The sequence below is a fragment of the Rattus norvegicus genome, chromosome 3 (assembly GCF_021556685.1).
Source record: "Rattus norvegicus strain SHRSP/BbbUtx chromosome 3, alternate assembly SHRSP_T2T, whole genome shotgun sequence".
Taxonomy (NCBI): domain Eukaryota; kingdom Metazoa; phylum Chordata; class Mammalia; order Rodentia; family Muridae; genus Rattus; species Rattus norvegicus.
In genome coordinates, this window is record NC_141536.1 from 8,087,199 (window position 1) to 8,109,583 (window position 22,385).

General features: G+C 52.1%; 2 protein-coding genes and 1 long non-coding RNA gene across 5 annotated transcripts; 2 read left to right on the forward strand and 1 right to left on the reverse strand.

Moving 5' to 3' along the window:
- The first annotated feature begins 6 nt into the window (after positions 1 to 6).
- Pmpca (peptidase, mitochondrial processing subunit alpha) lies at positions 7 to 9,600 on the forward strand. 2 transcript variants are annotated; one of them, XR_015682806.1, is made up of 13 exons: positions 7 to 93; positions 621 to 823; positions 916 to 995; positions 1,183 to 1,265; positions 1,755 to 1,849; positions 2,557 to 2,657; positions 3,143 to 3,406; positions 3,635 to 3,727; positions 3,806 to 3,924; positions 4,013 to 4,103; positions 4,228 to 4,290; positions 6,619 to 7,588; positions 7,705 to 9,600. XR_015682806.1 is itself a non-coding variant. In NM_001003673.1 (13 exons), the coding sequence occupies exons 1-13, from the start codon at positions 26 to 28 to the stop codon at positions 8,103 to 8,105; spliced, it is 1,575 nt and encodes a 524-aa protein (NP_001003673.1). In that variant the 5' UTR covers positions 20 to 25; the 3' UTR covers positions 8,106 to 8,284. The 2 variants fall into 2 exon arrangements, 1 of the variants encoding a protein (NP_001003673.1); NM_001003673.1 differs by having other exon boundaries at positions 20 to 93; positions 6,619 to 6,763; positions 7,936 to 8,284.
- Positions 9,532 to 22,204, reverse strand: Inpp5e (inositol polyphosphate-5-phosphatase E). 2 transcript variants are annotated; one of them, NM_001429626.1, is given in 11 exon segments: positions 9,532 to 10,469; positions 10,937 to 11,073; positions 11,595 to 11,710; positions 11,776 to 11,937; positions 12,433 to 12,540; positions 12,771 to 12,890; positions 13,312 to 13,436; positions 14,052 to 14,149; positions 14,579 to 14,702; positions 20,791 to 21,839; positions 22,017 to 22,204. In NM_001429626.1, coding segments are annotated over 10 exon segments (1,947 nt in total). In that variant the 5' UTR covers positions 21,615 to 21,839; positions 22,017 to 22,204; the 3' UTR covers positions 9,532 to 10,336.
- LOC147995393 (uncharacterized) lies at positions 13,891 to 17,044 on the forward strand. Its single transcript, XR_015684203.1, has 2 exons — positions 13,891 to 14,721; positions 14,971 to 17,044. It is a non-coding gene; the product is annotated as an uncharacterized LOC147995393 (long non-coding RNA).
- Positions 22,205 to 22,385: the final 181 nt, after the last annotated feature.

Sequence of the window (22,385 nt, forward strand, 5' to 3'; positions counted from 1 at the left end):
GTGACCGCAGAAGCGCGGCGGCGCGATGGCGACGGCAGTGTGGGCGGCTGCGCGGCTACTTCGGGGTTCTGCGGCGCTGTGCGCGCGGCCCAAGTGAGTCAAAACGCGTCTCTCGGTGCGAGGAGGGGAGGACGGGGGAAGTAGGTAACGGGGGGAACTGGAAGAGGAGGATGGGCCCTGGAGCAGAGCACAGGCGCCGTGGGCCTGGAGAACGAGCCGGGGACTGGAACCTGGTTGAAGGGGTCGGCAGAGTCACTCGGCTGGAGCCTTCCAGACCAAGGCAAAGCTCTGAGGGGCCGGGCTAGCCCAGACCCATATGCCCAGGAACTGGTTTCTCACACAGCCTACCGTTCCGAGTGGGCAATGAAGATCCAAAGATCGGGGCTGGAGAGATGGCTGGCGCAGCAGTTAAGCCTACTGATTGTTTCCCCTGGGTTTGGTTACCAGCACCCACATGGTGCCTCACAACCGTCCGTAATTCCACTTCCCAGCGATCCAAAGCCCTCTTCTGACCTCCATGGACACCAGGCATACCTGTGTGATGAGCCTTCATCTGTGCAGGCAGACACTCAAACACATAAGATACGAATAAATAGCTATTTTTGGTTGCTTTGCTGTAGGTTCGGTTCTCCTGCACACAGACGGTTCAGCAGTGGCGCCACCTACCCCAACATCCCTCTCTCTTCTCCCTTGCCCGGAGTGCCCAAGCCTATTTTTGCTACAGTTGATGGACAGGAAAAGTTTGAAACCAAAGTCACCACTCTGGACAATGGGCTTCGTGTGGCATCTCAAAATAAGTTTGGACAGTTCTGTACCTTAGGAAGTAAGTCCTACTGGCTGTGGTTTTGAAAACTTTCTGTTGATTAAATGTTTTGAAAATCTGGCTGAACCTGTCAATTTTCTTTCTGTTACCAGTTCTTATTAATTCAGGATCACGATATGAAGCGAAATATCTTAGTGGAATTGCTCATTTTCTGGAAAAATTGGCATTTTCGGTCAGTATCTAATTTGTAATTTTTATAAGTTTTCAGTTTTCTTTTTAAGAGCTTGTATTAGTTAATGGTTTGGATATGAAGATGCTCACGAAAGACTTAGGACATGATTTTGTGTGTTTGAAAGCAAACGTAAACTTAATACTTTTTGGATTTTGGGTTACTTACTTAAACCTTATAATTTTTATAGTCTACCGCTCGATTTGACAGCAAAGATGAAATTCTGCTTACCCTGGAAAAACATGGTGGTATCTGTGACTGCCAGACCTCGAGGTATTTTGTGTCCATGTGTTAATGTATTCCTCATCCTTGGTTAGAGTCTTTTCTAAAAATGAACAGCATGCCTGATGGAGTGCCAGGGACAGAAAGCATACCTTATTAGTTTCTTCTCTGACATCTTTGAACCTATTGTTCAGGCCTTTACCTGTGAGGAATGCTAAGCTAGACGAGTAGGCGGCTAACAGCTATCTGAAGCTGGGCGTGTCTCTGCATGAAACCAGTCTTCATTTACAGCAGCTGATCATTTGTCCAGACTTAGGAAGCCTGCAGTAAGAGACTTCCTCTGAAGGGAGGATAGCCAGCTTCATCTGGTTCCACAGTGTCTTATGGGAAACTTCCCTGTGGGCAGTTCTGGCTCCTATAAGGCCTTCACACCCAAGGAAGAGGCAGTGGTAGAGTCTTTGCTGGCTTGCAGAGCCTCGCTCCCTGAGTTGTTATCTGGTGTGAACCTAGCACCTGCTATTGTGGTTTATTTCCTTCCAGAGACACCACCATGTATGCTGTGTCTGCTGACAGCAAAGGCTTGGACACTGTGGTGGGCCTGCTGGCTGATGTGGTTCTGCACCCCCGCCTGACAGGTTTGGCTCTGGCTAGGTGGTTAGGAGGAGCTTTGGAAGGGCTGTAACTGTCGGGTGTGGGTGGAGGGCACTGTTAGAGCTGGGCACTCGTGTGCCAGACACTGAGAGTGCCACTGCTTAAGCAGACCCTTACAATTGTACATAATGCTTCATGCTTTCATATATGTAGAAGAAACTTTAAAGGGTTTACTAGAATTCTGTTCAGAAATATCCCTCATCCCATGTCTAAACAGGAGTTGCATGCCTACACAAGTTTCTCTTGAGTGGTCTCCTTTATTTTCCAAGCTTTGTGAGTGGCAGGACTTGGATTCCTATTAGGTGGACCCAGGAGGGAATAGCAGCTGGTCCCTGCCAGCTGCTCTTTGATCAGTTTCACAGCAGCTTGACCGGGTGTCTCCAGCTGAGGAATGGAACCCTGACTCCAGTGGTGTCTGTTTCCTAAATGTTGCCACATCCACCTTGTGTCCTCACAGGTGTGTTTTGGAACAGACAGCAGGTGAGGCAGCTGAGCTTGGAGCGGGTCCAGAGGTCTGCAGGACAGAGCAAGAGGCTGTGGTCCCTAACTTTGATCTGACACTCCCTTGCAGGCACTCCAGGGCTTTCCCCAGGAGATGACTCTAGCACCTGGCCAGGCTCAGCTGCTCTCAGGGTCAGTGCTGTCCTCTTCCTTGCTGGTTCAGACCCAATCCTTGTCTGGACTTTTGCAGATGAGGAAATTGAGATGACGAGGATGGCTGTTCAGTTTGAACTTGAGGACCTGAACATGAGACCTGACCCAGAGCCACTGCTCACCGAGATGATTCATGAAGTAACATAGGAGGCCACATGTGCCTCTCTCCCTGCTGTTGGCCCCGCGGGTGGTGAGGTTTACAGAACAGACTTAGCTTTGTGGGTTTTTTGTTTTTGTTGTTGGTTTTTTGAGATAGTTGCTGTTTGGTTCAGATTTGGTCTTAAATTCATGACCTTAGCTTCCTGAGTGCTAAGATGGCAGGCACGAGTGGCACCTCTCAGAGCTGTATTCTTCTGAGCCTGCCATCCCTGCAGTGGAACTGTTCTCACATAGGTTATCACAGTCTTTACCATTTGCGTCTGTTTGGCTCTTCTATGTGTTTTTTCAATTTTTCTTTCTGAGGTAAAACTTGCTGCTTCTAGAAACACAGAAATGGAGCCAAACTCCAGATAATGCCCAGCCTTTTGCTGCTGATGTGTTGTAGGCCATGTTGGGGAGTCCTGCCTCAGAGGACATGATTTTTTTTTTCTCACTTGGGTTTGTTCTCCTTCTGCCTGCCTCAGGCTGCTTTTAGGGAGAACACGGTGGGCCTGCACCGGTTTTGTCCTGTAGAGAACATAGGGAAGATTGACCGAGAAGTGCTGCATTCCTACCTGAAGAACTACTACACCCCCGACCGCATGGTGCTTGCTGGAGTGGGCGTGGAGCATGAGCACCTGGTCGAATGTGCCAGAAAGTACCTCCTGGGAGTGCAGCCTGCCTGGGGAGCTCCGGGAGCTGTGGATGTTGACAGCTCAGTGGCACAGTACACGGGGGGGATCATCAAGGTAACTGGGCAGGAAAACTCTCAGGACTTGTGCCATGTATTCTCTGGGTATGTGCTTTGATGAACATGTTTATACTTCTTAGTGTACAATCCAGCACTTAGCAGTATGAACACATCCCATGTTCAAAGCAAGAGGTGACAGGGCTGAGGTCACCTGGTGTCTGGTTGAGTGTGGCTGTTTTCATACTAGAAGTTTGCTGGCCTTATTGATGTGTCTGGTTGGTTCTAGGTGGAGAGAGACATGTCAAATGTCAGCCTTGGCCCCACCCCGATTCCAGAGCTCACACATATCATGGTGGGGCTAGAGAGCTGCTCCTTCCTGGTGAGCCCAGGTGTGGTGGGGTACACTAGTGGGGCCAAGCAGCTGTGGCGGACTGACTGATGCCTCTGCACTCCATAGGAGGAGGATTTCATCCCCTTTGCTGTGTTGAATATGATGATGGGAGGCGGGGGCTCCTTCTCGGCCGGAGGGCCTGGCAAAGGCATGTTCTCCAGGCTCTACCTCAACGTGCTCAATCGGTGGGTACTAGGCTGCTGAGAGCATGGATCGTGCTGACACCTTCCAGCTGGGCTGTCACCTTCACCACAACCCGTGTGTCCCCCACAGGCACCACTGGATGTATAATGCAACCTCCTACCACCACAGCTATGAAGACACAGGCCTCCTGTGCATCCATGCCAGCGCAGACCCTCGACAGGTGAGGACAGCACTCCAGTGCGCACTCTACAGTTGTACTGGAGCTCCGGATGGGGGAGCAGGGCGTGTGTGAGGGTCAGTAGGCCAGGGCTTCAGCTCACGCCCTCGTCTCATATCTTTTGTAGGTTCGAGAAATGGTAGAAATCATCACAAAGGAGTTTATTTTGATGGGCCGAACGGTGGATTTGGTAAGGACTGGGGCATCCCTTGCACCTGATGTAGCTGTGTCCCACAGGTGTAGGAGTCACAGGCTGAGCTGCTCACTGTGGAGCCTCCGAGTGTGTCCCAAGGATAGTGTCCTAGTGTTCTTCTCTAAGTTCCTACAGAATGGCCATTTGTATAAGACAGACAAATGCAAGGTTTTTCTTGGCCCATTTTGTGTTGGAAGCTAAGTTTTTGTTGATTTTTTTTTTTTTTTCTTTTGAGAGAAGTAGTTTCTCTGTGTAGCCCTGGCTGTCCTGGAACTTGCTCTGTAGACCAGGCTGGCCTTGAACTCAGAACTACCTGATTAGCGTCCCAAATACTGGATTAAAGAAGTACACCACCGCTGCCTGCCTGCCTGTCTTTTGGTTAATATTTAGAAATTTTGCCACTTCCTGGGCCAGAGCTTGTAAAGACCAGGTGATTTGCTCAGACATGAATTTTGTCTTTCTGCAAGTTTTCTTCAGTGACCACATACCACACACTGTCTTTTTTTTTTTTTTTTGGGTTCTTTTTTTCGGAGCTGGGGACCGAACCCAGGGCCTTGCGCTTCTTAGGCAAGCGCTCTACCGCTGAGCTAAATCCCCAACCCCACACACTGTCTTTTTAAGGAGAAAAGATAACATTATTGAAAAAATAAAAACCTGCCTAAAAATGAAAACCACTGCTAAGCAGCAATTACTGCACGTGCATGCCTGTGCTCGCAGCTCTCATTACTGCACGTGCATGCCTGCGCTCGCAGCTCTCATTACTGCACGTGCATGCCTGCACTCACAGCTCTCATTACTGCACGTGCATGCCTGCGCTCGCAGCTCATTACTGCACATGCACGTGCATGCCTGCGCTCGCAGCTCATTACTGCACGTGCATGCCTGCGCTCGCAGCTCTCATTACTGCACTGCATGCCTGCGCTCGCAGCTCTCATTACTGCACGTGCATGCCTGTGCTCGCAGCTCTCATTACTGCACGTGCATGCCTGTGCTCGCAGCTCTCATTACTGCACGTGCATGCCTGCGCTCGCAGCTCATTACTGCACATGCACGTGCATGCCTGCGCTCGCAGCTCTCATTACTGCACGTGCATGCCTGCGCTCGCAGCTCTCATTACTGCACATGCATGCCTGTGCTTGCAGCTCTCATTACTGCACTGCATGCCTGCGCTCGCAGCTCTCATTACTGCACGTGCATGCCTGCGCTCGCAGCTCTCATTACTGCATGTGTATGCCTGTGCTCGCAGCTCTCATTACTGCACTGCATGCCTGTGCTCGCAGCTCTCATTACTGTACGTGCATGCCTGTGCTCGCAGCTCTCATTACTGCATGTGTATGCCTGCGCTCGCAGCTCTCATTACTGCACGTGCATGCCTGTGCTCGCAGCTCTCATTACTGCACGTGCATGCCTGTGCTCTCAGCTCTCATTACTGCACGTGCATGCCTGCGCTCGCAGCTCTCATTACTGCACGTGCATGCCTGTGCTCGCAGCTCATTACTGCACGTATATGCCTGTGCTCGCAGCTCTCAGGGAGCGGAGGGAGGAGGTGATGAGTTCGAGGCCAGCCTGAAGTAATGTGTAAGACTGTCTTAAAAGAGACCAAGGTTTGGTCTCAGTGGTAGGGAGCTTACTAGGTCTGCTTAAGACCCTGGGTTCCACCCCCAGCATTGCCAAAATTAATGCTCTGTGTTTCCACTAATACCTTGGTAAAATGCTTTCCACTAAAGTCAGATTAGTATACACTATTAAGTATTTGCCTGAAATTGATTAGGTCATAAATAACTCGTGTTAAGACAAACATATGATGGCCAGGCTGGCCTCAAACTTGGAGTCCTCTAGTCCCCTGCATCCTGCATGCTTGCCTCACAGGCAAGCACCTGCACACCCAGCTTGGTCTGTCCCCATTTGGTCCTGATTTTTCAGTGCCGTATTTGAAGTTCATACCTGGCCAGAGGCTCAACCATAGATTTTGCTGCCTCCTTGGTAGCACTAGGCGATGGTGGCTTGGGTCCTATGTTTAGGACTCCGAGCACCAGAATCAACCACCTCTGGTTTCCTGTGCAACCAGGTGTGGCTTCCTGATGCATGCTGCTGTGATTCAGACAGGCAGCAGAGATGGGACATGTGTCTCTCAGGTGTGATAATGGCTTTTCCAGTGTAGTTCCTCCCATGCTTGGGTGTGCCAGACTGGAGACCAGACAGGGTCACCCCCTCCACTCTGCTCATCTTTGGGCACTGGGAGGCCTTTTTACTGGGCCATGTTTGGCCAGCCCCTCTGCCTGCTTGAGCCAGCTGTAGAGGTGACTGACGGTGTTTGGTCCTCAGGTGGAGCTGGAGCGGGCCAAGACACAGCTGATGTCCATGCTCATGATGAACTTGGAGTCCAGGCCTGTGATCTTTGAGGATGTGGGGAGGCAGGTGTTGGCTACACATTCAAGAAAGCTGCCCCATGAGCTGTGCACACTCATTCGTGAGTACGCCCTGAGTATGCCCGAAAGCCTGGCTTGGGCTCATTTGAGATGCAGATGACAGATGGGTCTCCTGTTGTCTGCCACACCACACCCCGGGCTTCCCCAGAGTCCTTTCCCAGCTCCATCCTGTACTAATAGGCCTTCAGCCTTGGGAAGGAGGTGGTGGTAGTAGGACAGTGCCGCTGGGCTGGAATAATGGAGCTCGTTACAGGTTTTGCCCTGTGGCTCTGGCAGTGTCTCTCCTGGTTTCTGTTTAATCTGAATTGGGTCTGAAGCTTGGAACAGAAATTTAGGCGGGGGCAGCTTGGGTACTGTCACCTATCTTCTGAAGACAGCTCAGTCCACCTGCCTGGGCTTTGGAAGCCACGTGATGGCCCTGTCCCTCATGAGAAATGTCCCTCATCTCTAGAAAGTGCTGACCTTGTTGGGGTCTAGGGGATGGATTTCTGGTATTCCTTCTGAAGGCCATGCTCACTGTGTGTGTGTGTGTGTGTGTGTGTGTGTGTGTGTGTGTGTGTGTGCATGTGCCTGTGTATATGTGTATGTGTGCACGCGTCTGTCTGCCTGCCTGCCTGCCTGCCTGCCAGCCAGCGAATACTGAGGGAAGGAATCCAGGTTTTTTTTCTTCAGACTAGAAAATAAAGTGAACTTATGACAACTCACTCACTCTGTCTAAACACGAGCCTCCTGATGGGTGGCTATGCCCTCCAGTGTTGGGTTGTTTTTGAGTCTCATAGACCGACTCACAGCTCAGGCTGGCCTTAAACTCTGTACCTTCCTATTTAGCTCTGAGTGTGCATCACTTTGATTGTCTGCGCTCGTGTGTTTGAAAATATTTGCTGCTGCTGTTGTTGAGACAGGGTCTAGTGTAGCCCAAGCTGGTGTTGATCCTGAGCCTCTTGCTTCTGATTTCCCAGTGCTGGAAGTGCTGGGAGTACAGGCCCACACTACTCCTCTTGAAAATAATTTTAAGCCACTGTAGTTGCCCACTTAATGGAAACTTGCTTTGCCCTTCGACTGACTTACCTGGGTCAGTCCCCCAGAGCCCTCACCCACACCCCAGTGGTGGGAGTGACGTAGACCAGGGCTCTTCTGCCTGAGTGCACACACAGTTTGAGATGGAGATGGAAACTCTGCTCTTGCTCTCACTGCCTCTTACTCTCTGTTGTAGGCAATGTGAAGCCGGAAGATATCAAGAGGGTTGCTTCCAAGATGCTCCGAGGCAAGCCTGCTGTGGCCGCTCTGGGTGATTTGACTGACCTGCCCACGTATGAACACATCCAGGCAGCGCTGTCCAGCAGAGATGGGCGCCTGCCCAGAACATACCGGCTGTTCCGGTAGAGCCCTCCAGGGCAGGCTGCAGAGTGCTTCTGTGCATGTTACTGTTGGTGTGGACACTGCATAAGAATAGCTAGCTCTGTGAACAGTGCCAACAGGGAAGCTCTGGAAACTTGAATGAAAGTTACTGTTGCCACTGCACCTTTGTGTCTCTCAAACACCAAGTGGCTTGTTCTTCATCTAACATGTGTTTTCCCTGAGTGTCTGCCAAAGCAGGTGCTGTCTGGCCGCTAGACATTCTGGAGCAAGGAAGCTGGGGAAGATCAGAGGTCTCTGGGTTCTAGGAAGACAACACTGCAATCTGAAAGCACACAGGGCCTCCCCACGGTTAGGAACACAGGCATGGATCGTTGTACTCACTGTTTTCCCTTCAAATAGGACCTCAGTACAGTATAGCCCTGACTGGCTGAGACTTACCAGGAGACGCTCGTCTCCAACCCACAGACCCTCCTGCCTCTGCTTCCCAAGTGCTAGGATTATAGGCAAGTGCCACCACACCTGGCCTTCTCATTTCTAAAGCTTAAGTTTTTTAACAAGCCTGAAGGTATTTCAGTCTTCCACCCCTTTGCTTTTTGAGATAGGGTCTACTTAGCCCTAGCTGGCCCATAACTCAATATAGAGACAAGGCTGGCCTCAATTACTGGTCTTCTAAGTATGAGTTACCATGCCAGTTGTATCTCATAATTACTTACAAAGCCTAGTTTTTAGATTTCCCACTTGATCTGCAATGGCTTAAATGCTTAGCTTTCGAAACTGAAATGCCCTCTAAATGTAAGTTGTTATGGCTGCACTTTGCCCTCTACTCCAAGACTTTCAATCTTGATCTCAGGCCAAACTGGGAATTTCTAGGACTTTCCAAGGTACCAAACTGCTGGGTCACGGTGGTGGTGCACGCCTTTAATCCCAGCACTCCGGAGGCAGATGCAAGTGGTTCTCTGAATTTGAGGCCAGCCTAGTCTACAGAGAGGGTTCCAGGACAGCCAGAGCTACAGAGAAAACTGTCTGGAATTGCCACAGCAAACCTTATTCCAGCCAGGAATAGTTTAGTCAGCTCCACTACTCTCAGCCTTCCCAGGGGAACATGCAGTTCGCTGATTGGATTGACATTCATCTGAGTGGTTACTGAAGCAGGCCACTTGGCTCTGCTGACATCCACATTCTAAAAGCTGGTGCTGGTGAGTTCCATCTCATTTGTTGGCTTATTTCACTGTGGCTCGTTGGACCCAAGTCGTCACTTTCCAGCTGTTGCTGCTTCTGGCTGTGAGCAGGGGCAACACACAGAGGGACCTGAGATGGGACTGAGTCGCAGCTGACAGCTGAGACCAAATTTGCTGCCTTTGACTTCTATGCCTTTTTAAAACCCTGGGGTGTCTGAGGCCCTGAGATGCATGCAGACTGCTTACAAGGTTCAGTCTTTGGTCAGAAAGAGTTTACAGTTGAATATATCCTTATTTATTGAAAAATATAAATATGGAAAAATAAATAATTTAGAAGACTAGAGTGGATGCCCTTAGGTGTCTGTACATTCAAGGCTATGTCTCTGAGGGATGGGGTAAGATGGGGTAAGGAAGGATGAGACCTAAGCTTTCTTCAAGGAGTGAGACCCAGCAAAGTGCTGCCTAGCAACACAATTCCAGTGCCTGCTTTCCTGAGACGAGCAACACAAAAGCAAATGCTCCGAAGCTCCTAGGAACTGAGTCGATAGAGCTGGGCTTAGCCTGCAGAGAGGAGAGGTCCCTACTCAACTGTGGGTTGGGAGCCTGGGACCAGGGTGCAGAACCTCAAAGCCTATCAAAATGTCTGTGGGGAATATCCAAGAATTCTAGTCCTGGCAGGTTCTAGGCACTGAGCATCTAAGATACCAGAGGTGGTCTGATCTTTCCCTGGAGGAAAGGAGCTATTAGGATACAGACCTAGAACCTGGGCTCTAGCACGAGAACAGGAATAAAAGGTTGAAAAGACTGTAGTGCTCAAGGGCAAGAAGTCAGGACTGCTGCACGGTGTGAATCTGGCTTGGTGTCCACACGTCCCTCTCACCAAACCCCTGCCATGTGCCTGTGGGAGCATGATATAGAAGAGGCTTGTCCTGGCCACAGCCCACTACTGACAGTCCTGAGGGGTGGGGTCTGTGGTTGGTTAGAACCCAGCATTACAGGAGCATTGGCGAACAAGCCCATCTCTTTGCCGTGACCTTGGTCCCTCAGATGCAGTTGGCCAGTCCTGGTCTGGTAACTTCAAGACACAGTGCACACAGCACTGGAGCTCTGACTCTTCAGTGCTTCTTGTCTCTGAATCTCTTTCGAAATTCGTCTTTTAATTCCTATCAAGTACAGTTCTCGGTCAAACTTGCCGGCAGCTAACGGGATGCTGTGGAGGAAAGACCTTTAATAAGAGCTGGCCTCGACTTCACTCGCTGAAGGCCTGCTGAGCCCCATAGAGAATGGGCCACTGTCCAGAGGTTAGAGTTCATCCCATTTAGGCTGCTCGAGCCCCAGCCATAACTCTGGGTGTGGAAGTGCCAAAAGAAGGGGACGCTGATGCTTCCTTGGACCTACTGCCCCAGGCTTGCTCAACCCTAGGGAACCAGGTCACAGACCAAGCCGATTCTTCATGCAACCACAAAGGTTAGTAGCCTGGGGGCTGTAGGGATGGATACCCTGAGAACTGCTAGGACCTCGGCTCTGAGGAAAGCAAATCCATAATGGCCTAGGGCTGCATGAAGCATGGGCATGCTCCTTACCTAAGCCTGTCATCCATCCCAAAACACCCCATCTGAGAACTGGCGGGGACCCCCCAAAGCTTCAGCCAGCTCTGAGGGGCAAGCAGGGGCTTACTTGTCTCGTCCTGGCCTCACTTTCACCCGGAACAAGCCATACACAGGACGGTGGTCTGAAGTCTTGATCCCAGGACAAGAGGAATACTTCATGGGACAGATGTCACCCTTGTGACGGCTTTTGTATAGGACTCGGTCCTTCAGAAGAGATGGTGAAGCAGAGACTGTCACTCTGCTGTAGGTGTCCCGTGCAGCACAGTGTAACCTGCAGCCCTAGTCTAGCTGTTTCAGTCAGGGAGCCCTCCCCACTCAACAGTACGATCGTTAGGCATTTAAAGACCTATGTGGATGCTGTCTGTTCCCTTCCAGCCCTCTGAGAACAAGGGGCTGCCTTTCACCTCATGAATGTTCCAGGGTCCCCAGGAGCCACTGTATACCAAAGAGTCATGGTCTGGTGGAAAAGCCAGGGAGAGTGCAGCTGTTTCCCTCTTGTTCTCAGAGTGCCAGGCAATGGACTCGGTGTGAATCCAACTATGGCCTGTAATGCGTTCAGAGTACTGTCCTCTACCCCCAGTAGGCTGTGAGCACGTGGTCACTGGCCTCAGGACTAAAGTCTTAGGCTGGCTAACCTGGCTGTTTGCTGAGTGTAAGTCTTACACTGCTTGACATAAGCTGTGATTGGCAGGAGTCCTGCGGCCAGGCTGAAGTTACATACTCACTGTGTAGGAGGGTGTCCTTTGCTTGGAGGTGCTGTCGTAGGTGTCCTTCCCAATGTCAAACTTGTAGGATGGGAGAAAGTGAATTTCTGCCTCCTCAAAGCCCTTGAAGATGGACCCTGCAACACAGGAGAGTTCAGAGAGGGCCGGCCATGTCTGAGGTGCTGCTCCCCAGGCCACTTACCTTTCTTCATCTCCCGGGTGAGCTGGTCATGTTGCAGGAGTGCCAGCACATCCACCTCTGGGTCCTGCTTCAGGAAGGCCTCCACAGCCACTCGTCCACCACTTAGGCGGAAGTTGAAGTCCCCAAACCAGAAGACCTCATCAAACCGGGTAGTGACATCCCCTGGGCACATGTGGGAGAATACATTGGTACTGACCTCCCTCATCTGCTCTGATCTGCTGACAAATGGATGGGCTCTAGGCCGAGTAATAGGGCCTCCTTTGTCTGGGTCCCCTTCCCAACAGAACCACAGCTCCCCCAGGAGATGAGTGACAGGCGCAGCCAAGGTCAACAACTGCTGAGGACTGGGAAGCTGTGCAGTCCAGGTGCAAAGGACACTTGGATGCACACAGCAGGCTAACCAGCTATCAGCCTCTCACAGCTCAGTGAGGGCCAGGAAGTGGTCTTACAGAGGACTTATGGACAAACAATGACAGCCCTGGGCAAGCCACTGGACCTTGTGAGCTCCCATCTGCCCTGCTGCAAACCCAATGGCTATTTCAGTTACGAGGACTACATGATTCTCATAAGCCCTCCAGTGGTTTCTGCTAAGCTGTCTGGGCACAAGGGATGGAACAGTCATGTCGCTGGAGTGTCCTGTGCAGCTGTAGTCCTCACCTGCACTAGAGCGGTAGGGGTTTGTGTCTGGCACATTCCGGGGCAAGGCGAGGGCTTGGATGGTTCTGTTGTAGTCCAGTAGCCGCTCTGCTACCTTCCCATCTCCAGCTATGGGACAAAGGCAGAAGAGACACTTGAGCTGCCCCATACCTTGACTGTCCCCAAATCCTACCCAGTTGTCTGCTGTGGGGCTCTGACTCAGAGGATGGTAGTTGAGAACATGACGTTCTGAGTATCAGACTATTGAGGGAGAACCCACCATTACTAGCCCAGAACTGGCACCTCAGGCGGACAGAGGCTCACAAGCCAGTGTCGGGACTGTGCTTGCAAACACTTACAGGTGAAGTGAGATGTGATGAAGAGGAAGGAGGTGCCAAAAAAGGTGAAGCTGACGCCCAGGGCCCCTTTGGTCTTGATCTGAGACACGATGCGTGTAGTTACTGTGGAGTACTCGACCTCTGCAGGACAAGGAACGGGGTTCAGGGCCTGCACAGACACAACTGTACGAGGTATGCTTGTGTGTTGTGTTCTCAGACAGGGGAACCTCAAAGGCTGGATCCCAAGCACAAAGTGCACATTTGCCTGAGAGGGAGCAGGCTGCTGTGAGGAGACCCACATGGACAGGGTCCACGTGTGAATAAAGCCTGGATTATGGAGATACCTAGAGCCCTGATGAGGGCCAGTAAGATGGTGAGGGCCTGAGGACAAGACCAGAGTTGATCGTAGAACCCACATGATGGAAGGACTAACTCTGCAGGTCGTCCTATAACCACATGGGCTCTGTAGTACGAGCACATATATGAGAGAGGGGGAGGGAGACAGAGACAAGGTGGGACAGAGAGGAGGAAGTGGGGGGAGAAGCCCCGTGGTATTGCCTACCTGAGCAGAACCAGATGAGGTCCCTACGGATAAACAGGGACATGTACAGGACCCCATGTGCTGCTGATGACAGCAGTACATACTGAGGGCCCAGTGTCTCCTGCAAGCGTGTCTCCCATTCCCGCCTGTGGGGAGGAGGCAGGTTAGATGGGCCTTTCAGCTCCGCCCTCCCCCATCTGCTGCCCCGAGCCTCTGGAAGCACTCCCAGGGACCCCCACACTTCATCTTGTACTGAGGAGGACCAGGCCAAAGGCATCTTCATGCACCATGAGACTCTTCAGGTTGGCTTCAGGCCCAAGACCTCAACCTGAGGGCACATGTAGATCTCCAATCCCACCCAGACCCATGTGAGTTATAAGAGACCTAGCAGGGTGGGCCCCATCTCTGACAGGCTCCCTTCCCCACAGCACACACAGTCTGATGCTCTCTTCACACAGGCCAGGAAACCCCATAAACTACAGTGAGGAGCACACAGCTGTGCAACCACTTTCCAGAGAAATCAGTCAGGGCGCCAGAGTGTGACCAGAACAGAGATGGCCTAGTGCCTCTCTGCTGCCTCTGTGCTCCCTGGGAAAATTGCTGACAAAACCTGAAATCTATGACTCAGTGAGGCATGGAGGTCCCTCATCGGATCCACACTGCTTCAGTTCTACAAGGGCCCCAGGTCCCTCTCTTCAGTGCGCTGTCCATACAGGATGCTGGAGGCTCCATTCAATAGAAGAGGCTGAGTGGAGCCTCACCTGTCAGAGCAGCCCTCCTGAACACCAATGACATACAGGTCCTGTGTGTAGTCAGCCTCGGTGGGAAGCAGAAACTCATCCAGGCTTGCCGGAAGCTCCTGCAGTGAGGACCACAAAACAGTCAAGGCCATTGAGCTCTCTCACATCAGGGGGCAGATGTTCAAGAGCAAGGCCCTACACAATCACTTCAGGTTCAGATTCTTTTAAAGAGAAGTGTGCACAGTAGGTCTGGTCTTCTGGGGACCTTGACATGTCAGATACTTCAGCTTCCCTTTTTGAGCACAACTGTTCATTTGTCCCCCCCCATCACCAGGTACTTAGTCTGTGCTGCCTGGGAGGCCTGAGCAGCCTTCTAACCCTGCATGCCCAACCCTGGTCCCTCATGAGGACTCACAGACAAAGGTAGCCTAACTTGCCTATCTTTATGTCTTTGCTGTGACCAGTGAACTATGCTGGGGCCTCAGGGTTGGACCCCAAGGACATGGAGCCCAGCTGCCTTTGCCTTACCTCACTGTGACCCCTCTCACCTTCTGGCCCTGCATGTTCCAGGTAGCCACGAAAAGAGCCATGTTTCGGTCTGGGAAGTACCTGGCCAGCTCGTCTGCTCCTAGCAGGGCCCCACTGGCCAGAAGACTTCCCTCCAGATAGCTCCTACAAAAAGAAGAAGCAAGTGAGTAGCCAGCTTCAGTGATGCCAGAGTGACCCAGGAGCTCCTTCACTCAGGGCAGGTACCTTTGGGGCCACTCTCTCTAAAGGTATCAGTTCTGTAAGCCACAGGCTCTATAAGCCACGTGGGCCCTGAGGACAACCGTGACCATACCAGCCATCAGTGTTACCCCTACAGTTGGGGTTTCCTTAGCCAGAGTGCAGAACCACCCTCACAACAACACAATTAACACCCATCTCCCCCTGAATTCAGTCTGTCTCCAGGTCTCAACGGAATGAGGCAACACCCATCAAGCTGAAATACAGCCCTAACTTAGTGTGGTGGAGCTCAGACCTACCCAAGACATATGTGTGCACCATGTGCTCTAGGGGCTGCCCAGCCGGCCTGTACAGAGATACTGAACAGATACTGTCCTTGGAGACCGAATCTGCCCTATCGCTCAGCTCCATCCCCACAGTACAGAAACGCAGAAGTTCCGGAGAGGAACGACGGGGTAGCTTGTATGCCCAGCAAGCTGTGTTTACGGCAATGAAATCTAAACCTCAGGGCTGGAGAGTGGCTCGGCACTGAAATCACTAGCTGCTCTTCCAAGACCCGAGTTTGGTTCCTGTGTCCCACATGGTGCCTCAAAACATCCCTAGCTCCAGTTCCAGGAGGTTGTGCTTTATTTGTATTTTATGTGTATGAGAGTTTGCCTGAATGTATGTGGGTATCACATGTGTGCCTGGTGCCTGTGGAGTCCAGAAGGGGATGCTGGAGCCCCTGGGACTCACATGTGCATAAAAGGAATCTAAAAGAATTTAAGTCCCTGTGAGCTTGCTGCCTGAACACACACACACTGTCCCATTTAGAGTGGCTTCCTCTAAATGCTGTCGGTGAAGCCACTTCCCCCAAATGCCATTTCAGTACAAGACTACAGTGTCCCTGTTCTAGATCCCTACCACTGTCCTCTCCTCATGAACTCTGACACAGGGCAGCTCTCTGCCTTGCTCCCCACTTGCCGCTGAAGCTCTATCTTTTCCCTGCCTGCTTGCCCTGGCTCTGCCTCAGGGTTAAGCCAGCTGCAACCGACTGAGGGAAGCTGAAGCTCGCCACTTGGTCACCTTCGTTCCTGCATTTGTTCCTGCAAAAGCACTGCTTGCCCCTTCTCGAGCTCGCAGGCTCGTTTCAGCAAGACATCCATCCCTTCCATGCCTGCCCGCCCGCTCGCCCGGCTGCAGTGGCCATGGGAGCTGCCTTTCTTCTAGGAGCCCAGGTGCTCTCCCATTTCTTCCAAGGTAATGTCCCCTAGTCCTCATGCCCTCCCACTAACCAGTTCTACCTGAACAGCACGTGCCATAGTGCAAAACAGGGTCCTAGACACACCGAAGCTGTCCTGGGGTGACAAAGGAGAGCTGGGATATGGGGACAATACAGTGCTGGCATCCTCCTCCCTCTTAACTCCACACACCTCCCATCAGCCATCACTTCCTACCGCACCTCCAAAGGAAGCCCTCAGTGCCTGTGCCATGGGTTCACTTTGCCCCCACTTACTATGTTATTGCCCTTTCCTAGGGCTCCAGAAGGGACAGAGACATAGCATCACTCCAATACCAGCTGAAAGGAGCCCTAAGTGATTTTCGTGTCTTTGGCCTAATTAAAAACAAAACAAAAACCAACCAACCAAACAGCCAAACAAAAAACCAACCTATTTCATTTATGTGTTTTGCCTGACCTCCTAGAACTGGAGTTGTGATTGTGAGCCACCATATGGGTGCCAGGAACCAAACCCAGGTCCTCTGCAGAATAGCCAGGGCTCTCAACTGCTGAGCCATCTCTCTAGCCACCCGACTCCTATTTTTGGTAATGCTAGAGGTGGGACCAAGGCTTCACACATGCTAAGCCAAGCCCGCTACCAACTGAGCCATGTCTTGTCTTTTCCTTCCTTCCTTCCTCCCTTCCTCTTTCTTCCTTCCTTCCTTCCTTCCTTTCTTTCTTTCTTTCTTTCTTTCTTTCTTCTTTCTTTCTTTTCTTGTTTCTTTCAGAAACAAGGTCTTGTCGTGTCCAGGCTATTCTCAACCTTCCACTGTAGATCTTTGCTTCTGTCTCTGGGCAGCTGGGTGAATGTACGCTCCACAATGCTTACCCTGTCCTTCCTTACTGTTTTTGGCCAAACCTGTTAAGAATGCATGAATAAGGGGGCTGGGGATTTAGCTCAGTGGTAGAGCGCTTACCTAGGAAGCACAAGGCCCTGGGTTTGGTCCCCAGCTCCGAAAAAAAAGAACCAAAAAAAAAAAAAAAAAAAAAAAAAAAAAAGAATGCATGAATAAAACCATGTTCCTCTGAATACCAGATTCTAATCAAGTCTCTGAGAACAACAGCCAATTGAAGCCAGAACCCATGTTCCTGAACCCCACGGGAAGACGGTCATAAGGGTGCATGCAGGTCTCTAAGCCATCAGGAGGTAGACTTACAGGTCCTGCCGTAGGGAGGACCTTCTTGACCTCCAAGCTGATGAATGAAAGTCACTAAGATGCTTGTTGGGTCTACACACCCACCTGGTAAGGCAAAGTCCTGGGCCATATCATTAGGAAGGAACCATGGAGCACAGGGTAGACACAGACTAGTCCTTCAGCTGGCAGCCCAAAGCCCCATGTCCATCCTTGTAAGCTGTCTCTGCTTCCTCCAAATTAGGGAGTCACACAGTTTGTCCAGATGGCTACAGAACATGACTGGGCAGCAGCAGGGTAAAAGCTAATTCCAGGGCCCAGCCTTAGGGAGCATAGCTTCTTCCCAACCTGTTTAGGAAGGGCACTCCAGATCTTCTGAGTAAAGGTGGCATGGAAGCCTTTAATCCTAAAAGCAGATCTCTGTGATTTCCTTGCCAGCCTAGTCTACATATCAAGTTCCAGGCTAGCCAAGACTACATAGTGAGACCTTGTCGCAAGAAAAAAGTAAATGGAGGGTCTGGCTGGTGAGATGACTCACCATTGACCTGACAGTCTATGTTCGATTCCTCACATGGTGTGGAAGAACCAACCCCCACACACCGTCCTGACTTACACGTACTCACTATGCACTCCCATGAGCATGTGCATGCATATACAATTAAGTGCAATTCTTTTTTCTTTAGTAGGTCAGCTACTGCAACCTGGTGGCCTCTGGGAACAAGAGCCCTGGAGGGGAAGCCAGGGCCTCTTCTGCAAAGCAGCTGGCAGACGGACCAGGGTTGGAGAGATGCTGACTTAGCAGTTCAAAGCACTGGCTGCTCTTCCAGAGGTCCTGGGTTCAATTCCCAGCACCCACACATAGCGGCTCATCACTGTAACCCTAGCTCCAGAGGATCTAATACTCTTACGCAGACACACATGCAGGCGAAACACCAATGCCCACGAGATAAGTAAATAGTTTTCATACTTTTCAAATTGTTGAAAAGGAACACAATAGCACTATTTCATGACTCACACAAAACAAATCTGTGTCCTACAGTAAGTGCTGTCAACACCACCGCCCTTCTTGCCACACCAGTACCAGGCACTCTCCCAGAGGGTGGCTACAGGCTGAGGCAGAAAGAGCTGACAGCTGCGACGTGCCAACCACTCATCTAGACCGAGATGCAGTTGTGAGGTATGAGGCACACTGAAGGAAGCCCCTCCCTCACCGTCCCTGTGATTCAATAGGGGTCCACGAATATCACTCCTCATTTTCACTTCCTATGGATTGCACAAAACAATGCTTTGAAAGTAGTAGAAACAGTACTCTTTAAAAAGACCCCCGACTGAGGGCCCCGAGGGGGATACAAACTCCACAGGAAGACCAACAGGATGAACTAACCTGAACCCTTGGGGGTGGGGTGGGGCTCTCAGAGACGGAACTACCAACCAAAGAACATACGTGGGCTGGACCCAGGCCCCTGCACACGTGTAGCAGATACACAGCTAGGTCTTTACATGGTCCCAGATGATTGGTGTGGGGGCTATCCCAAAAGCTGTTGCCTGTATGTGGGATATATTCTAGCTGGGCTGCCTTGTCTGGAAGAGACTGGATATGCTAGGGTCCGGGAAAACCCAGGGGAGCCTCCACTGTCTCAGAGGAGAAGGGTAGGGGACAACAGGGAGAGGGGCTAGGGAGGGAAGTATCAATCTGGATGTAAAGTAAACTTTAAAAACAGACCCCTGTGAACTGGGGCGATGGTCCAGTGGTTAAGAGTGCTTCAGGCAGTGGCGGCTCACACCTTTAGTCCCAGCACTAGGGAGAGGGGGGTGAATCTCTGAACCTGATCTCCTGAACCCACAGGGGCTACAAAGAAACCTTGTCTCAAAAACAAAGCAAACAAAGCTTGCTGCTTCCCTAGAGGCCCTTAGTCTGATGTCCAGTACTATTGCCCAGCTCACAGTTGCCTACGCCTGGAGCTCCAGAGAATCCACACCTCCAGTTTACTAATGAATGACCCGAGGAGCTAGCATGCCAGGGCTGTGGAGGAGCCAGGCTTAGAGAAGGTGCGGCATAGAGGGCTGCATACAGGTAGGGCGCTGGGAGTGAGGCCTACCTCCAGCAACTAAAGGGAACTGAATGGTGGCCCCACTAAAGATGTGTCCACCTGAGGCCCCTCAGTATGTGGCTCTCTTTGGAAGCTGTCTGTGCAGATATAAGCACCCCAACATCTCCAGAAGAGGGCCCTGCAGTTAGCAGGGCTGGAGTCACTGACTGGGAAGCTTAGAGATGACCACCTGGAGATATAGGCAGAAACCATACTGTAAGAGACCACACCGCTCTCAGAGGAAAGGAAGGGTCCTTTGACCTAGAGCAAGACATCCTCGAGTCACTCGAAGTCTCTCACATGAAGCCTTCTAGTCCATAGTCACCTGTTTAGGAGGCTCCTGGAAATAACACGGGGCTCTCCAGACCTTCCCCACTCTCACTTCCCCAGCATGTCCAGCGACATGGTTGTGGGAGAGCTATAGCAGGATACGCCTTACAGGCCACACCAAGACCCCAGGAGGGGAGCAGCTTGGGAAAGGAGGCTCCAGGCATGGATAGGCCATGCTCTGGTCCTAGGACCCCCCTGAAGGATGTGGCCCCAAGAGAGGGGAGCCAGCACAGGGAAGTCATACAAGAAAGTGCTCATCCTGGGGTGTCCCCCAGGCTCTTTTCAACATAAGTCCATACAAGTTCATTACTGGTGTCAGGCCAAGCAAGAAGCAGAGCTTCTGGACAGGCTCAGGATGTTTGTGACCGGTGAGAGGTCTCAGTGGATATCAGCAAGTGCCCATCTCGGACACTGGGATCCTGTGCTCTGGACAGTGTGGAAGCTCTCCAAGGGCATAGGATAAGCTAATCAAGCCTGTTCCTTGGCCCTGCAAGTGTGCCCCTGGATGTCACCTGGTTGAGTGGGTTAAGTGGTGTCTAAACATTCTGATAAAATGCTGACCTATGGCTCAAAGTGTGACGGGATAGCACCCAGACCTCCTTCCGGTATCACCAGAAGCTCCTGAGTGCCCCTCATGGGCCATGGTTTCAAAAAGCACAGCTAAAGAAACCTGTGACCCTCCACACAGAGAGCAAGGGGCCAACTGAGACACAGCAAGCTGCCCAGCAGGACGCAACGTGCAATAGGAGCCTATGTAAAGAATGAAGTAGACAAGGGACTTTCACAGTTCACGGTGTCTGTGGGTGACACTGAGCCCCAAAGACAAGGTTCTGAAAGGATACAGACAGAAGGAGACAGGCATGATTTTTTTTTTTCTTTTTTTTTCCGGAGCTGGGGACCGAACCCAGGGCTTTGTGCTTTCGAGGCAAGCGTTCTACCACTGAGCTAAATCCCCAACCCTGACAGGCATGATTTCTGAGAGAGGATGGGAGATCTGCCTTATTTTCCATTTCCAAGTCTTACATTTATCTATTTATGTAGATGGTGGTTCACTATAGCCCAGGCTGGCCTTGAACTTGTGATTACCCAACCTCAGCCTTTTAAGCTCTGGGATTACAAGCACGAGCCACCGAGCCACCGTGCCTGGCTCCATTAGCTCTCAGCCTGATTAGATAGAGGCCTCTGGATGACAGCTCCTTGCCCCTCCCTCCTGGAAGCCCTACCTGCTCCTGATGTCCTTGGTGCGGATGGGGGCCAGAAGGCTGAAAGAGGATCTGGCTGAGTGAATGGAGTGGTCGTCACCAGCCAGGGGGCTCCGGGGTCTGCTAGGGCCCAGGTTGCTGTGGGCCCTGACCAGTCTGTTCTGCATGCGGAGCTTGTAGTCCGTGTGCTCAGGGTCAACCTTGTTTGCTGTTCTCAGGGAGCTGGAGGCTATGTTGAGGTCCATAGCTGGCGGTGTGTGTGTAGCACGCAAACTTGCCAGCCTGGAGTGGGGCCCACCTGAGGCAGCCTCTCTGTGCAGGAGGTCCAAGGAGGTGCTGATCATTCCAGAAAGACAGTCACTCCACAAGGATGGGCTCCCTCCCTCGCTGCCTGTGGCCCTTCGGGGCTTAGGTATCTCCTGTAAGGATGTACTGAGGCAGGGCAGGGGACGACTGTAGGCAGGAGACTGGGCTACTGAGTCCTGCAAGGAACCCCTGCAGGGACTGGCCCCATTCTGGACGGTCAGATCCTCCTGACTACCCCGGAAACGCCTCCTTCTCCAGCCCTTGTCATCGAGGGACAGGGTTCTCTCCAACTTGGGTCTAATGGGTGGCTGTGGGGTGATGAGGTTTGCCTTGGCTTGTAGGTTCTGGTTGCTTGGTTTTGCTGGCATGCTTAAAGGAGGCATGGAGTTTGTCTGTGAACTCTGAGAGTCAGCAGCTGGTAAGGAGGCTGATGTTGGGATGAGCTTCTTTTCGGGGTTCGAAAGCTGTCCCTGGAGCATTCTGCCTTCTAGCTGCCCAGGTGCCTCCGTGTGACGCAGGCAAGCGGACTTGGACGGCATAGTCCGGACACGGCCAGCCCTGACCCACTCAGCCTGGCCCTCCTATAAGGAAAGGGATCCTCCCTGGGAGATTAACAAGCAACTCTTGTTGTCAAGGATGCACGTCAGAGGCCGCCAGCCGGATGCCATGAAAACTCGGGTGGCTCTCTTTGTGGCATGGGGCGGTCCTTTTGGATCAGGGCCTGTAGCTGCATGGCCGGAGACTTGAGTTCACACTGATGATGCCTAAGGAAACTCAGAAAAATCTCTTAGCTCCCCGAAGCCTAAGAGTGACCTCGTGAGAACAGGCACTGGGGGTCGGGGCTGCACTTCACGGAGCTGCATAAGTCTGTCAAGCACCCGGGACCAGCCTCCACCCAACCGTGGTAGAGTAGGACAACACGCTCAACGTCCTAGGCTCACCTGCTCCCTCCGTTCGGCCGCAGACCCGCCGCCGGACGCCCAAGGTCTGATCCAGGCGGGCTCGGCGCTGGCGAGCCTAGCCCAGTCACGGTGGCGGCTGGAACAACGACTGCTGCCCCGTGCCCCGGCCCCGGGTTCGCCCCAGCTCAGTCTAGTTGGTGGTCACCCTGGCCCAGGTCCCGCTCTGTGGTCGTCCTGAGAACCGCCCGGCCCAAGATCATACCGCTGCCACAGCGCCTCCCAGCGGCCGGAGGACCGCAGCCCCGTGCCTGGAAGCCACGCCCCCACACGAGCTCCCGCCCTGCCAGGCAGAGAGGCCATACCCAGACACCAGGAGTCACAGCCAATAGCTACCCAAGGCTCTACCAA